The sequence below is a fragment of the Sarcophilus harrisii genome, chromosome 4, assembly GCF_902635505.1.
Source record: "Sarcophilus harrisii chromosome 4, mSarHar1.11, whole genome shotgun sequence".
Lineage (NCBI taxonomy): Eukaryota > Metazoa > Chordata > Mammalia > Dasyuromorphia > Dasyuridae > Sarcophilus > Sarcophilus harrisii.
The window spans coordinates 310,291,904-310,309,291 of NC_045429.1; the positions used below are offsets into that span (position 1 = coordinate 310,291,904).

Genomic DNA, 17,388 nt, shown 5'->3' on the forward strand with positions numbered 1-17,388 from the left:
AATACAAGGTTTTGCAAAGGTGAATATTAAAAACTATCCTTGCATGTTTTTGGAAAAGAAAATGCTATTTTAAAAATAGGTCTCTGGAAGGAGAAGGCATTTCACATATTAGGAAGATCTAAGGTCTGCTTCATTGGAGGGGACCATGGGCTTTTGAATAAAGTGCCATTGTCTCAGAACTCTGCCTCAATCTTTTTTATTGCAGATGGGATAAATTCAATTCCCACAATACTCTGAATTAATTTCCTTAAGTGTTGACTGATTTGATCTCGTTACTGTTCAAGAGACTCTCTGAAATCTTCTTTAGCATCACAATTCAAAAATATTGATTCTGTGGCACTCAGCTTTTTTTTTTTTATCATTAGGCTTTCATAGCTGTACATTACTACTGGAAAAATCATAGCTTTACTTTTATGGACCTTTGTCAACAAGGTGACGTCTCTGCTTTTAGTATGCTTTCCAGATTTGCCATAGCTTTCCTTCCATAAAGCAAGTGTTTTAATTTCAATGCAGTCGCCATCTGCAGTGATTTTTCAGCTTGTGAATGTAAAATCTGACATTGCTTCCATTTCTTTTTCCTCTGTTTGACAGGAAATCATGGGAGCAATTGTCAAGATATTTTTTTTTTATGTTAAACTTCAAGCCAGTTTTTATACTTTCCTTTGTCCTCATTAAGAGGCTTCTCAGTTCTTACCTTTACTGCTGAAATCAAGTTTATTTTATGATTTGTCACGTCGTCTCTGCTTTTAGTATCTTTCAAGATTTAGCTCCTTCTATAAACAAGTGTTTTATTTAATCGTACATTGCAGTAATTTTCAAAATTACATCACATTTGCTGTTTCATGTATTTAGTTTTTGATGATTGAATTGTTCAAGATATTTTTAGTTAAATTTCATCAGCTGTTTATTTCCTTCTGCTAAATCTTTTAAATGAAAAAAAGAGCTTTCTAATTCTTCTTGCTGTGATGGATAATATCTAAATGATTTATATTTGAAACAAATTTGACTTCTGACCTATTGAAATCATTTTATATCTGATTCATTCATAATTAAAATTGATCAGCCTAGATGCCTGACTCTGAATTCATTGAGAGGTTTTTTATGCATTTTAAAACATGTGATAGGATATAATCCAGTATGCACGATGATATCTTTACTCTAATTGTGAAGAAAAAGAAAGATCTTTTAAACTTTAGTGTGGATGAGCAAACAATCTGAACCTGAAATGAGGAAAAAAGTTTTGACTTGACCATTCGATTTTCTATATGTGGATGGATAATGAACGATTGATCAGCTCCATGACCAGACTTAATTCAAGTGAAATCATATGGATTCTTTATGTTCTTAATTGAATATTGGATGATCAACCGTATAGAATAATATCATTTAATTGAAAGATGAGGATCTCTAAGTTTGCGAGAACACATCAGATCAGATGAAATAGAAAAATTAGTGCATCAACTCTAGTGGAGGAATGTACCACTGATCACACCAGTTTAATAAATCATATGGATTCTTGTTCTAATGATTTGATCAGATACTAAGTAATGATCAATGTTAATCTGGAGCAGGATGAATTAAGAAACTCTGAGGACACTGATGCACTGTGTTGAGTAAGAGGGGATTGAACTGAGAAAATGCGAATCCAGCCATTCTGGAGAGCAATCTGGAATTATGCCCAAAAAGTTATCAAACTGTGCATACCCTTTGATCCAGCAGTGTTACTACTGGGCTTATACCCAAAGAGATACCAAAGAAGGGAAAGGGACCTGTATGTGCCAAAATGTTTGTGGCAGCCCTGTTTGTAGTGGCTAGAAACTGGAAAATGAATGGATGCCCATCAATTGGAGAATGGTTGGGTAAATTGTGGTATGTGAATGTTATGGAATATTATTGTTCTGTAAGAAATGACCAGCAGGATGAATACAGAGAGGCTTGGAGAGACTTACATGAACTGATGCTAAGTGAAATGAGCAGAACCAAGATATCATTATACACTTCAACAACGATACAGTATGAGGATGTATTCTGATGGAAGTGGATTTCTTTGACAAAGAGATCTAACTCAGTTTCAATTGATCAATGATGGACAGAAACAGCTACACCCAAAGAAAGAACACTGGGAAATGAATGTAAACTGTTTGCATTTTTGTTTTTCTTCCCAAGTTATTTCTACCTTCTGTATCTAGGATATACTATGACATATTTAACATGTATAGGACTGCTTGCCATCTGGGGGAGAAGGTGGAGGGAGGGAGGGGAAAAATCGGAACAGAAGTGAGTGCAAGGGATAATGTTGTAAAAAATTACCCTGGCATGGGTTCTGTCAATAAAAAGTTATTAAAAAAAAATTAAGGATCTCTAAGTAATAGGTAGAAGTCATCTAGCTTTTCAGCCATATAGGATTTGGTTCAAGCAATGCAATAAAATTTTCACAAAAGAATACTTTTCTCACAAGACAGAAATTGGATTCAACCCATTATTAGATAGAAAAAGAACTGAACTAGATTCAGAATTGAATCACAAGATGAAGTCAGTGTGTTTTACTCAATTCTCTCAACTGCAACCCATAATTGTTGATGTATTGTCTGCTTATTGATATTTTCTTTAATTACATTTTTTATAATTTATTCTTTAAAATAAGTTTTTAATCATATTTTCTATTTCTTACATCATCATAGTATCTCCTCTCCTCTCTCTCTCTCTCTCTCCTTCCACATCCATGAGAAATATTCCACATTATAAAAAGTAATTTTTTAAAGAGGGAAAATTTCAACACAATAGATACATTACAAAGCGTGAAAGCATGAACAATGTATAGCATCTGTGTATTTCTTTTTAATTTTTAAAAAATTTCTTCTAGGAGAGCCTTGTGTGATGGGGACCAGATTATATCACCTTTTGGGGTTTCAACTGGAGACAGTCTACCTTTAGTCTCCTCAGGGCTTGATATCTGTTCTCTTTCACCATAAAAGCTGTCTATTATCAGAGTTCTCCTTATTTTTTTACTCATTTTTTTTTTTTTTAAAGTTAAGGTCTGCTTTTAGGGTGGGGGAAGTTTTCTAAGCTTCCTCTACAAGCAGCAGCTTCCTCTAGAAGCGGCCATGGCTGCACTGGGTCAGTGCTGACTCACTCCTGCTGCTGGGTAGACATGGCCAGATCCCATTAGATTCTGACATTTTGGGGTTCACTATTGATCTTTTGTGTTTGTGTTGGATGTTTTACAATTTCTCTGTTGATTTACGCAGAGTAGCCAACACTGTTGCTGTAGATTCCTCCCTGTAGATTCCTCACCATGTGGAGTCTGCACCGCCCCATGGAATCCACACCACCTTGGCACTCTGTGCTGTCTGTGCTCATTTGTGCTCAGCCTGCTCCAGCTTGGCTGCCTCCTTCCCGTTTCCAGTTGAAAATTCCAGACCCTTTCTGGAGATACTCAAAATTATCTTCTGCTGGTAATTTGTTGCACTCCCAATATTTGTGGCTTCTGTCGGTCCAGAGCTAATTCAGAGGCTGGATTTGCTAATTAGTATGAGAGTTATAGGAGAAGGTGTTGGCTCCACCATCTTGGCTCTGCCCACAGAAGAACGTGTGTATTTCTTTCCTTTGCAAAATGGTAGGTTGCAGGTATCTTATTTCTTCATGCATGTCCTGATTGGATTTTAAATTTGTCACATTTACTTTTGACTTTTTCTTTAAAAAATTATTTTTTGTTACATTTTAAAGTTTTGAACCATCTCCCTTCCTCCCTCTGCACCTCACTCTGCAGTAGGCTACCACTTAACACAAATTTCCATATATGTAAAACAACACTATGCATACTTCCATTCATTAGTTCTTTCTCTGGAAGTGGATAGACTCTTCATGGGTCCCCTCAGGCGATTTGTGTAGTCATAACACTCAGAAAAACTCAGCCGCCCATAGCTATTTCTTAAACATTGTTACTATATACAATGTTCTCTTGGTTCTACCCATTTCATGCAAATCCCTTCATGTTTTTCCAAAATCAATTTGTTCATCATTTCCTAGAAGTGCATTAGTGTTCCAATTTTTCCTTGTCCCCTCCAACACTTGTCCTTAAAAACTCCAGTGCTGACAGAGAAGCTTGTTATACACTCAAAAAAAGTGGCTTATGATTGCTAACTAATTAATTTTAAAATGAGTTTAAATACCAACTAGCATCCAATAGCATAGATGCTTTTCATCCTTGAAAGTTTGTTTTTATTATAGCCCAGACATGCTTGGAATGGAGCCTCTTCTTGCTCTTTGTTAAACTTGGTTCTTTTTAAGTGAGAGAACAAGCTGGCAGCACATTAACTACTATAGCGTTAACTCCCCAAAGGATTTCCCAGTATTTGCTAAATGTGTTAGCACAGAATTTTGCAAAATAAGCATTCTTAAAGTGAGGTTGTCCTGTACACATAAATAATAACTGTTGAAAAATTCAAGAAGTATTTAATTGTATGCTATTGTTTCTTTCTATTTCATAACTTCTCCAGAATAATGGGCTTTAATCAGAGATAGTTTATGATTATATAAAAATTCAACCTTGTTTATAGCTCTACAAATACTGAATAAGAATGATTCATTGTTTATAAATAAACCAGAGCTAAAGAACAAATTCCCTTCCTACATTTTTATCTTTATAGAAGCTTAGCTTTAGGAGATTTTAGTGAGTCCTATCACTGGGTCAAAAGAAATAAAAATTACCAAAGTGGATTTTTAAATTTTTTATTTCTTGCAAAGCACATTGTTTGGAGTTCATGAAAAAATATATCAATGAACTATCTAGTTTTCTAAACCCTGTGAATCTTTAAAAGTTTTGTCTAGGCCTCTTGGATCCTACAAATATTAATATGAATCCATTTCTACTATGAACAATATTTTGAGAGTAACATTTAAATAAAAATGCATAAAATATCTTAATGCTTTTTGAACAGAGATTATTTATTATATTTTAATTGGAGACAATCATACATTTCTTAGATGTATGCAATTGCTCAGTATCCCTTAATTCCCATGTTTGTGGTTTGTAATTCTGACTGTTACATCATGTATGAAGTCCTGAATGATTTTTAATTTGCATTATAGAGCCTACTCAAACCTACATAATATACATACACATACACACACACACACACACACACACACACACATATATATATATATAAATTTGCCTATAGTTTACTTCAATGGGTTACAACTCTTATTTTATAATAACATTCTCTTTTGCATTATTTTAATTATATATATATTTTCCATTTATGTAAATTCAGTGGTTTCACTGTTTTATGCATATATTTTAATCAAAAATTGCAACTTGTTAATGTTGGCCTTTGTTTCCTAACATGAAATTTAAATAAAGTAATTAGCTTTAGGAAAATAAAGTATTTAGGAAAAATATTTTGCTTCACATAGATATGTTAACATTTGCCAAATGATAAACCTTTATATTAGTTGTTAAAAATGAACAAATTTTAAACTTACTAATCACAGTTTAGGCATTGATCATGGTCAGAATTTTAGCCATACTGTGCATATTTATTTTGCAAATTTTTAATACTCAAAAGTTTATGATACACATTTTAAAGTATATTGTTCACCTTTTAAAATATTTAGATATAATTCAATATACTGTATTTTTTTTCTCTTTTTAAGTTAATCGTAAGAACATAAATAGAAATTTTTGCAAATTTTAAATAATCAAGCTCTTCTTGATTAATTATGAGTAAGTCTCAGAAATTGGGGATTTGAATAAGAGATTTGAATTTGCCTCAGTTCCCCAAATATTTTAGTAATGAATCCTTTACCAAAAAAACTTTTTGCAAAAATGCCTCCATTTCCCTGCTTTTCTTCTAAGTTTAATTGCATTAGTTTTGCTTGTGTAAAAGTGTTTTAATTTTTATATAATTCAGATTATTCATTTTAATGTTGGTAAGCCTCTTTATTTCTTGTTTGGCCATGAATCAATTGCCTATGCATGGATCTGAGATATTTTCTTCTATGTTCCATTAAGTTGACTAGAATTTATATTTATATGCTTTATATTTAAATTGTGTTCCCATATTAAGCATGGCTTGCCATGTGATGTGAGATGTTGGTCTGTGCCTATCTTCTGTCAGACTGTTTTCCAATTTTCTGAAATGTTTTTGTCATCTAGTGAGTATTTGCCCTAATCGATGAATTTATCAAACATTAGATTATTTAACTAATTTACTTCTGTATATATTATACCTAATCTATTCAACTTTTTGAGTTTTTAACTAGTGCCAAATTATTTGGATTGTTATAGCTTTGTAGTATAGTTTGTAATCTGGTACTTCTAGTTCCCCTTTCTTCCTAGTTTTCTTTTCATTGATTCTCTTGATATTTTTTACTTTTTGTTCCTTCAAATGAATTTTGTTATGACTTTTTTCTGCCTATATGAAGTAATCTTTAGTAATTTAATTGGTGTGGTACTGAATAAATAAATTAATTTGGTCAGTTTGTCATTTTTTATATTGGCTCAGCCAACCCATGAGCAATTGGTATTTTTCTAATTGTTTAAATCTGTCTTTATTTGTCTGAAGAGTGTTTTGTAGTTGTGTTCATATAGTTCCTGGGAAGTAAACCCTCAAGTATATTAACTTGTCTGTTAATTATTTTAAATGGAATTTCTCTTTGTCTTTTCCTGCTGAATTTTTGATAACATACAGAAATGCCAGTGATTTCTTTAGGTTTATTTTTATATCTTTCTCTTTGATGAAGTTGTTGTTTCAAATATTTTTTTTATTTCACTTTCTAGAATGTTTAAGTACACCAATCTATCACTTGCAAAGAGTGATAGTTTTGTTTTCACCATTGTCTCTGCTTATTCAATTTTCTTTTTTTCTTGTCATTGCCATAGCTAGTATTTCTTGTACAATCTTAAATAGTAATGGTGTTAATTAACATCTTTGCTTTACCTCTGATCTTATTGTAATAGCTTCTAGCTTATCCCCGATTTCTTTCTTTCTTTTTTTTTTTATTGATTCAGGATTCTGATCATTGGGGAATAGTTTTCTTATCAGGTCTACATAATGGGAAGAGATACTACAAGAAATGGGAGTTTTAGTATGACTAATCTCAGCTTTCTTAAAATTTTCCCTTCATCTGAAACTGTTGACCCATGTTTTATGAATGGAAAAATCTCAATTGACTTGTTCCTTCCTATTGGAAGACTATAAAAATATGGATCCATTATTTTCCTTTGTTTAAGGAATCTAAGTAGATGTGTGTCAAAAATTTGTAAGAAAAATAACTTTTTTTCCAGTGAATATTCAACTTACTTTAATATTTCCTACTTATCTTTCTCCTTTGTGTGTTTGTGTGTGTGTGTCTGTTTTCACCACCTTCTTCTCTATCAGATATATTGGAGGAATGAAACACTTATATCCATAGTACAAGATTAACTACACTTTAAAAAAAATCTTAAACTCATATTAAAATAATAGTATAAGTATAATAAATTTCAAAAACAAACTTCTTAAGCATAAAACATTGGGGGTACACTCTCAGCACTTTCTGGAGAAGTGCAAATAAAAGTATAGGAAAAGGTGGGAGTATGGATTCACCAGTTCTTTTCTTAGCAGTAAGAATGACTTAGGCCTCTTTGTATCTGTTTTATTTGGCTGCTCTGTATCTCAATTACAGCTTTTACCTTAGCTACTTGACATTTGGCTCCCATTCCTTTCAGTTTTGGTAGCAACACTTACAGCAAGTCTACTCTTGGGCCCTTAGCTGGATAGATCCCGCTATCTTTCCTTGTGCTCACCAGTCCTCCAAAAAGATGCTTGAGGGTCTGTTCAAGTTACACTTATTCTTGCCCTGCCATCAGCACCTGGCTGCCAACTTAGGCCCCAGTGTACTTATTTCTGGGATTCATCCATATTTTTGTATTCTCAGGGTTCCAATTTCTCCAGAACTTGAGGAGTTAAGTACTGTGGATAAATATGTCTGAAAACTGATAGTTGTTCTTTAACATCTCTTTTATACCATTTTGTAAATGGTCTTACTCATCTTCTGATCCTGTTTTTTGTAGATTTCCTCTGCTATAGACAACCAAGTGGGTCAGTGAATAGAGTGTTGGGAACTGGAATCAGAAATGACTGAATTCAAAACCAATCTCAGATATTAACTAGCTGGGTGACCCCTGGGCAAGTCACATAATTGCTTCTGACTGCCTCACTTTCTTCAGCTATAAAATGGGGATAATGATAGCCCATATCAACTTGAGAAGTTAAGGATCAAATGAGATAGTTTTTGTAAAGAGCTGGAAAAAGTACATAATAGACAGTTAAGAAATGCCTGTTACCTTCCTTCTTTCTGCCTATTTGCAAATAGACTCTAATTTGTTTGAAAAAATAAAGTAAAATGGTTTCATGAATATGTGCTTTTCTTTTAGGCAAAGCCACTAAAGGATAGGGAATATTGAGAAGTAGGATGCCAATCATCTTTTTACCCCCTCACAATTCAAATGTTAGAATAATCTCTGTCTCTCAGGTGATAACTATTACATTCTTTAATCATTTTAAGGGAAATTTAGTTATGGACTGAGACAGAAAATTCAAATGAATATGAATTTAAAGAGAGCTAAAGTCTTTTAAAGTACAAAGTATAGTTGTTTTTTTATTTGATATTTGAACTTTGAAGATTTTCTGTAATTTTCTAGGGAAAAAGAGGAACAGCTGACTCGGGTAACAGAGATACAAAGGCTACAAGCCCAACAGGCTGATGCTGCCCTTGAGGAATTTAAGCGGCAGGTCGAGCTAAACTCTGAGAAAGTCTATGCTGAAATGAAACAACAGGTAAAGTTACTGTGCTATCCTTTCTGAAACTTACTCTCTGAAAATGATATATTGTGATCTTAAAATATCTAGAACAGATTTCACTTTTTTATATTGCTATATTAATACTTTAGATTCTTTGATGGAAAATAAGCAAGGAATATTACCTGAGTCTTCCTTATAAAAAAGAAACTTGAATAAATGGGGTAATAGTTATGTCTATACATGGATGGATGGAGAGAATTTTTAATTTTTTTTCTCAGTAATGTAAATTATTGGTAAAATCTCATTTATAAGAAGTTTTCTTTATCAAAGCTATTTCTATATTCATGTCATAGATCATAAAATTGTATTTCTAAGAATTTTCTCACATTTTACAGCCCATTATAACAAATCACATTTCCAATCCATGTCCAGATAATAGCCAATCCTTCACAATGAAAAAAAAAATCCTCTTTTATGGTGTTTACTATCCTCATTTACTAATTCACCCTGAAAGTTAAAATGAAGGCATTGTGAAGAGCAGAACTGAAATTCTTCTCAACTTTTTGTCATTTAAAAAATTCTCCATCCTCATATCAAAGATTTCTAGCTTCTAGCAAAAAGATGTATACTTACAAAACTCCCTTCCCCCCTTTTTAATTATTAAAGCTTTTTATTTACAAAGCATATGTATGGGTAATTTTTCCAACATTAACCCTTGCATAATCTTTTGTTCCAAATTTTCCCCTCCTTCCCCCCATATGTTGAAATACATGTTAGATTCTATATATGTATATAGAAGAAAGCCACATCCATCAGAATTAATAGTCAAAGAGTATTGTTGTTACCATGTATAACGATCTTCTGGTTTTGCTCATTTCATTTAGCATCAGTTCATGTAGGTTTCTCCAAGAGTCTCTGAAATTATCCTGCTAGTCGTTTCTTATAGAACAATAGTATTGCATAGCATTCGTATACCATAATTTATTCAGTCATTCTCTAATTGATAGGCATCCACTCCATTTTCAGTTTCTTGTCACTAAAAAGAGGACTGCCACAAACATTTTTGCACATGTTGGTCCCTTTTCCTCCTTTAAGATCTCTTTGGGATATAGTCCCAATAGAAACCATGCTGGATCAAACGGTATGCGTAGTTTGATAACTTTTTTTAAAAAGTGTTTTTATTAAAACTTTTTACTTACAAAGCTTATACATGGGTAATTTTTTCAACATTGATCCTTGTATAACCTTTTGTTCCAAATTTTCCCCTTCTTCCCCCCATCCCTTAAATATGTTGAAATACATGTTAGATCCAATATGTGTATACCTATTTATACAGTTATCTGATTGCACAAGAAAAATCTGATCAAGAAGGAAGAAAAAGAAAAACTGAGGAAAAAAAATGCAAGCAAATAACCACAGAGAGAGTGAGAATGCTATGTTGTGTTTCACACTCTGTTCCCATGGTTCTCTTTCTGGATGTAGATGGTTCTCTTCATCACTGCACAAGTGGAACTAGATTGAATCATCTCATTGTTGAAGAGGGCCACATCTGTCAGAATTGATCATCTATAGTCTTGTTGCTGTGTATAATGATCTCCTAGTTCTTCTCATTTCACTTTGCATCAGTTCATGTAGGTCTTCCAAGGCTCTCTGAGATCATCCTGCTGGTCATTTCTTACGGAACAATAATATTCTGTTGGTGTTTTTATCTTCTTAAAAATAATAATAATAATAATAGTTCTCTCTTTCTCGGGGAGGTTTTCTGGAGGCAGCGGTTTCAGTTACAAATAAATAATTACTCCAAAATCACAGCCAGCTGATAAAAGTTCAGATCTTTTATTGTGTCCTTTAATATAGCCCGGTTAGCTCAGAACCCTCTCTGCTTGGTTCCAAGGGCTCTTGCAGCTTTGTCCTTGGCTTCTGCCTCTGCTTTCTTCAGCCTCCAGCCAGCACAAAGGTGGAAGATGCAATGAATCTCTCTTGCCTCAGACAGAGGGCGTGTGGGCTTCCTCACAGAGTGTTCCTCTCCGACCTCTGGGAATGTTCCCAAGTAACTTCTTCAAGCTGTAAGAGCTTTCTCTATATATATGATCTCCCAAAGGTTAACTCTTCCTTCTGGAGAGAATGGGATTTTGGGTTATCTCCCAGAGTGCTCTCTGGCCCCAAGAACTTTAAGGGAGGTGTGAGCACAAGCATTATTGTCTATCAGTTGTACTTAGTACCTTATTTCAAGTTCTGGCCCAAAACATCTCCTTCCAAAATCAAATCAATCATTGAACCATGCCAAATTAGATAATTATTGTCTCTATCAACTCTAATGGCTTAACAGTTTGTAAAGATTCCAACAATATTCCATAGCATTCATATACCATAATTTATTCAGCCATTCTCCAATTGATGGGTATCCACTCAGTTTCCAGTTTCCTGTCACTACAAAGAAAGCTGCTACAAACATTTTTGCACATATGGGTCCCTTTCCCTCTTTTAAGATCTCTTTGGGATATAATCTCAGTAGAAACACTGCTGGATCAAAGGGTATGCACAATTTGATAACTTTTTGAGCATAGTTCCACACTGCTCTTCAGAATAGTTGGATTCGTTTATAGTTCCACCAACAATGTATCAGTGTCCCAGTTTTCCCACATCCCCTCCAACATTTGTCATTATCTTTTCCTGTCATTTTAGCCAATCTGACAGGTGTATATTGGTATCTCAGAGTTGTCTTAATTTGCATTTCTCTGATCAGTAGTGATTTGGAGCACCTCTTCATGTGGCTACAAATAGTTTCTTTATCTGAAAATTGTCTGTTCATATCTTTTGACCATTTATCAATTAGAGAATGGCTTGAACTATTATGAATTTGAGTCAATTCTCTATATATTTTAGAAATGAGACCTTTATCAGATCCTTTGGATGTAAAAATGTTTTCCCAGTTTATTGCTTGCCTTCTAATCTTGTCTGCATTAGTTTTGTTTGTATAAAAACTTTTTAACTTAATATAATCAAAATTTTCTATTTTGTGATCAGTAATGATCTCTAGTTCTTCTTTGGTCACAAATTCCTTCCTCCTCCACAAATTTGAAAGGTAAACTATCCTATATTCTTCTAATTTGTTTATAGTATCATTCTATATATCTAGATCATGAACCCATTTCAACCTTATCTTGATATATGGTGTTAGGTGTGGGTTTATGCCTACTTTCTGCCATACTAGTTTCCAATTTTCCCAGTTTTCTCAAATAGAGAATTCTTATCCCAAAAGGTAGGGCTTTTTGGTTTGTCAAATACTGGATTGTTATAATCATTGGCTATTTTGTTCTGTGAACTTAACCTATTCCACTGATCAACTTCTCTATTTCTTAGCCAGTATCAAATGGTTTTGATGACTACTACTTTATAATATAGTTTTAGATCTGGTACAGATCTTGACCTTTTGTTCTTCCAGATGAATTTTGTTATTTTTTCTAGTTCAGTACAAGTGTCTTGGGAGTTTGATTGGTATAGCACTAAATAAATAGATTAGTTTAGGGAGTATTGTCATCTTTGTTATACTTACTTGACCTATCCACAACTACTTGATATTTTTCCAGTTGCTTAGATCTGACTTTATTTGTGTGGAAAGTGTTTTGTCGTTTTGCTTACATAGTTCCTGACTTTCCCTTAGCAGATAAATTCCCAAATATTTTATATTATTAATCAACAGTTATTTGAAATGGAATTTCTCTTTCTATCTCTTGCTGTTAGATTTTGTAAGTGATGTATAAGAATGCTGATGATTTATGTAGATTTATTTTGTATCCTGCAACATGGCCAAAGTTATGGATTATTTCTAATAACTTTTTAGTTGATTCTCTGAGGTTCTCTAAGTATACCATCATATCATCTGCAAAGAGTGATAATTTGATTTTCTCATTACCTACTCTAATTCCTTTAATCTCTTTTTCAACTCTCATTGGTGAAGCTATTGCTTCTAATACAATATTGAATAGTAATAGTGATAGTGGGCAACCTTGTTTCAATCCTGGTCTTATTGGGAATGGTTCCAGTTTATCCCCATTACATATGACGCTTGCTGATGGTTTTAAAGAGATGCTACTGACTATTTTAAGGAAAAGTCCATTTATTCCTATACTTTCTAGTGTTTTTAATAGGAATGGGTGTTGGATTTTATCAAATGCTTTTTCTACATCTGTTGAGATAATAAAAAATCATAATCATATAATTTTTGATAATTTGGTTATTGATATAGTCTATTATGCTAATAGTTTTCCTAATATTGAATCAGTCCTGCATTCCTGGTATAAATTCGACTTGGTTATGGTGTATTATCCTGGGGATGATTTTCTGTAGTCTCTTGGCTAATAGTTTATTTAAGATTTTTGCATCAATATTCATTATGGATATTTGTCGATAATTTTCTTTATGTTTTCAACCTACCTGGTTTAGATATCAGTACCATGTCTGTGCCATAAAAGGAATTTGGTAGGAATACTTAATTCCCTATTTTTTTACATAGTTTATATAATATTGGAGTTAATTGATCTTTAAATGTTTGGTAGAATTCACATGTAAATCCATCTGGTCCTGGACATTTTTTCTTAGTTTGCTGAGTAAAAGCTTTATTTCTTTTCCTAAAATGAGAATATTTAAGTAACTTATTTCCTCTTCTCTTAATCTGGGCAATCTATATTTTTGTAGGTATTCCTCCATTTCACTTAGGTTGTCAAATTTATTGACATAAAGTTGGGCAAAGTGACTCCTGATAATTGTTCTGATTTCCTCTTCATTGGTGGATGTTCTTCCTGCTCATTTTTGAGACTAACAATTTGAATTTCTTCTTTCCTTTTTCCAATCAAATTAATTAAAGATTTATCTATTTTGTTGGTTTTTTCCATAAAACCAACTCTTAGTTTTATTTATAATTGAATAGTTTTTTTTAGTTTTGATTTTATTGATCTCTCCTTTTATTTTTAGAATTTCAAGTTTGGTATTTGATTGGGGGGTTTTAATTTGTTCTTTTTTTTTTTTAGTTGTAAGCCCAATTTATTGATCTTCTCTTTCTCTATTTTATGCAAACAAGCATCTAGAAATATAAAATTTCCCCTTATTACTGCTTTGGCTGCATCCCACAAATTTTGGTATGTTGTCTCATTATTGTCATTCTCTTGGATGAAATGATTGGTTGTGTCTATGATTTGCTGTTTCACCCATTCATTCTTTAGGATGAGATTACTTAGTTTCCAATTTCTTTTTGGTTTATTTTCCCCTGGCCCTTTATTGAATGTAATTTTTATTGCATCATGATCTGAGAAAAAAATGCATTTACTATTTCTGCCTTTCTGCATTTGATTTTGAGGTCTTTATGTCCTAATATATGGTCAATTTTTGTATAGGTTCCATGAACTGCTGAGAAGAAAGTGTACTCCTTTATGTCTCCATTCAATTTTCTCCAAAGTTCTATCATATCTAGCTTTTCTAGTATTCTATTTCCTCTTTAACTTCTTTCTCATTTATTTTGTGGTTTGATTTATCTAGTTCTGAGACAACAAGGCTGAGATCTCCTCTTATTATAGTTTTGCTGTCTATTTCTTCTTGCAACTTTCTCAACTTATCCTTTAAGAATTTAGATGCTTTGTAGTGGCCAGAAACTGGAATCTGAATGGATGCCCATCAATTGGAGAATGGCTGCATAGATTGTGGTTATATGAATATTATGGAATATTATTGTTTGGTAAGAAATGACCAGCAGGATGATTTCAGAATGGCCTGGAGAGATTTACATGAACTGATGCTGAGTGAAATGAGCAGGACCAAGAGATCATTATATACACTTCAACAACAATACTATATGATGATCAATTCTAATGGACGTAGCCATCTCCGGCAATGAGATGAACCAAATCAGTTCCAATAGAGCAGTAATGAATTGAACCGGCTACACCCAGTGAAAGAACTCTGGGAGATGACTATGAACCATTACATAGAATTCCCAATTCCTATATTTTTGTCCACCTGCATTTTTTATTTCCTTCACAGGCTAATAGTACACTATTTCAAAGTCCGATTCTTTTTGTACAGCAAAATAACTGTTAGGACATGTATACTTATATTGTATTTAATTTATACTTTAACATATTTAACATATATTGGTCAACCTGCCATCTGGGGTAGGGGATGGGGGGAAGGAGGGGAAAAATTGAAACAAAAGATTTGACAATTGTCAATGCTGTAAAATTACTTATGCATATAACTTGTAAATAAAAAGCTATAATAATAAAAAAAAATTTAGATGCTACACCACTTGGTGCATATATGTTTAATATTCATATTGCTTCATTATCTCTGGTACCCTTTAGCAAGATATAGTTTCCTTATCTCTTTTAATTAGATCTATTTTTGCTTTTGTTTGATCTGAGATCAGGATTGCTACCCCTGCTTTTTTTACTTCACCTGAAGCATAATAGATTCTGCTCCAGCCTTATACCTTTACTTTAGATGTACCACTCTGCTTTAAATGTGTTTCTTATAAACAACATATTGTAGGATTCTGACTTTTAATCCAGTCTGCTATCCATTTATGTTTTTGGGGAGAGTTCACCCCATTCCCATTTACAGTTAAAACTACTAATTCTGTATATCCTGCCATTTTATTAATCCATATTATACCTTTCTCTTTCCTTTTCTTTTTTCCTTCCTTCCCAGTATTTTACTTATGAGCAGTATTTGCTTCAAGCAGTCCTCCCCCTTTAGAGACCCTCTCCCCTTTCTTATATCTTTCCCCTACTATTTCTCTTTTTCCTTCTATTTAGCCTACCCCTTCCCCTTTTCCCCTTTCCTCTCCCACTTTTCTATAAGATAAGAGATGTTTCTCAGTGAAACAATATTCTTTCTTTGGGACAAATCTGATGTCACCCTCCCTTCTTTCCCTCAATTATAATATGTTTTCTTTGCCTCTTCCTGTGATGTAATTTCTCTCACTTCACTTCTACTTTCTTTTTTTTTATGTTACAATCCCCTTTTCATCTCTAGTTTCTTTTTTATATTAAAGCAGTAAAATCAGATTATACCTGTATTCTAATTGTATACTTGTAACAGAAATATAGTTCTCAAGAGTTTTTTTTTTAACCTTTTTATGCTTTTCTTGAGTTTTATATTTGGAGGTCAAATTTTTTTGTTTAGCTCTGGTCATTTCATCAAAAATAAATGGAATTCACCAGTTTCATTGAATGTCTGTCTTCTTCCCTGAAAGAAAATGCTCATAACTGGATAGTTTATTCTTGGCTGTTATCCAAGTTCCTTTGCCTTTCGGAATATCAGATTCTAGGCCCTTCAATCCTTTAAAGTAGAAGCTGCTAGGTCCTTAATAATCCTTATTGTTGCTCCTCAGTCTCTAAATTGTTTCTTTCTGGCTGCTTGCAATATTGTTGGTTTGAAGTTTAGCCACTATATTCCTTGGGGATTTAATTTTGAGGTATCTTGCAGGAGGCATTTGGTGAATTCTTTCAGTGTTCATTTTACCTTCTGATTGTATGATATTCAGGCAGTTCTCTTTGATGATATCCTGAAAAATAGTGTCTAGGCTCTTTTTTTCATCATATATTTCAGGGAGTCCCATAATCCTTAGATTGTCTCTCCTAGATCTATTTTCCCAGTCGGTTGTTTTCCCAATTAAATATTTTATATATATTTTTTTATTTTTTCATTTCTTGGTTTTGCTTGATTGATTTTTATTGTCCCATTGAGTCATTCATTTCCATTTGTTCAATTCTGCATTTTAGTGGAATTATTTTTTTTATTTAATTTTTTAAACTTATTTTTGTATTTGTCCAATTGAAATTTAAATGAGTTGCTTTGTTCTATGGAATTTTTTTCCATTTCACAAATTCTGTTTTTTCAGGAGTTATTTTCTTTTTCTGTTTCACAAATTCTGTTTTTCTGGGAGTTTCTTTTTCCATTTTATCAGATCTATCTTTTAATGAGTTATATGCTTTTTCCATTTCATAAGTCTATTTTGGAGTGAATTTTCTTCATTTAGTTTCTGTTGTTGCCTTTTCCAAACCCTCTTGCAAATTTTTTATTTCTTTCCCCATTTTTGTTCTAGCTCTCTTTTAAGATCCTTTTTAATTTCTTCTAGGAGGGTCTTGTATTATGGGGACCAGGTTATGTCACCTTTTGGGGTTTCATCTGGAGACAATCTACCTTTAGTCTCCTCATGGTTTGAAATCTGTTCTTCTCTTTCACCATGGAAGCTATCATCAGAATCCTCTTTACTTTTTTATTCATTTAAACAAAAAATAAGATCTGCTTTTAGGACAAGGGGAAATTTTCCAAGCTTCCTTTACAAGAAGCAGCTTCCTCTAAAAGTGGCCATGCCTATGCTGGGTCTGCTCTGACTCACTCCCATCGCTGGGTGGGCGTGACTGGCTCCTGTGAGATTCTGGCATTTTGGGGTTCACTATTGATCTTTTGTATTTGTGTTGGATGTTTTATAACTTTTCTGCTGAAAAGTTGCTGGCTTGCAAGTAGGGCAGAGTGGCCAATACTGCTGTAGATTCCTGTAGATTCTTCCCTGTAGATTCTGTGCCACATGGAAACTGCA

General features: G+C 33.2%; 1 protein-coding gene across 13 annotated transcripts in view; it reads left to right on the forward strand.

The window, feature by feature from the left end:
• CEP112 (centrosomal protein 112) overlaps positions 1-17,388 on the forward strand; it is a 605,978-nt gene that overhangs the window by 197,613 nt on the left and 390,977 nt on the right. For all 13 annotated transcript variants that reach the window (XR_004233797.1, XM_031965673.1, XM_031965672.1 and 10 more), the window contains one exon: positions 8,690-8,825. Coding sequence is in view for 12 of the 13 variants with exons in the window: in XM_031965673.1 (XP_031821533.1) it covers positions 8,690-8,825 (136 nt within the window). In the remaining variant the exon portion in view is untranslated. The remainder of the gene's footprint in view (positions 1-8,689; positions 8,826-17,388) is intronic.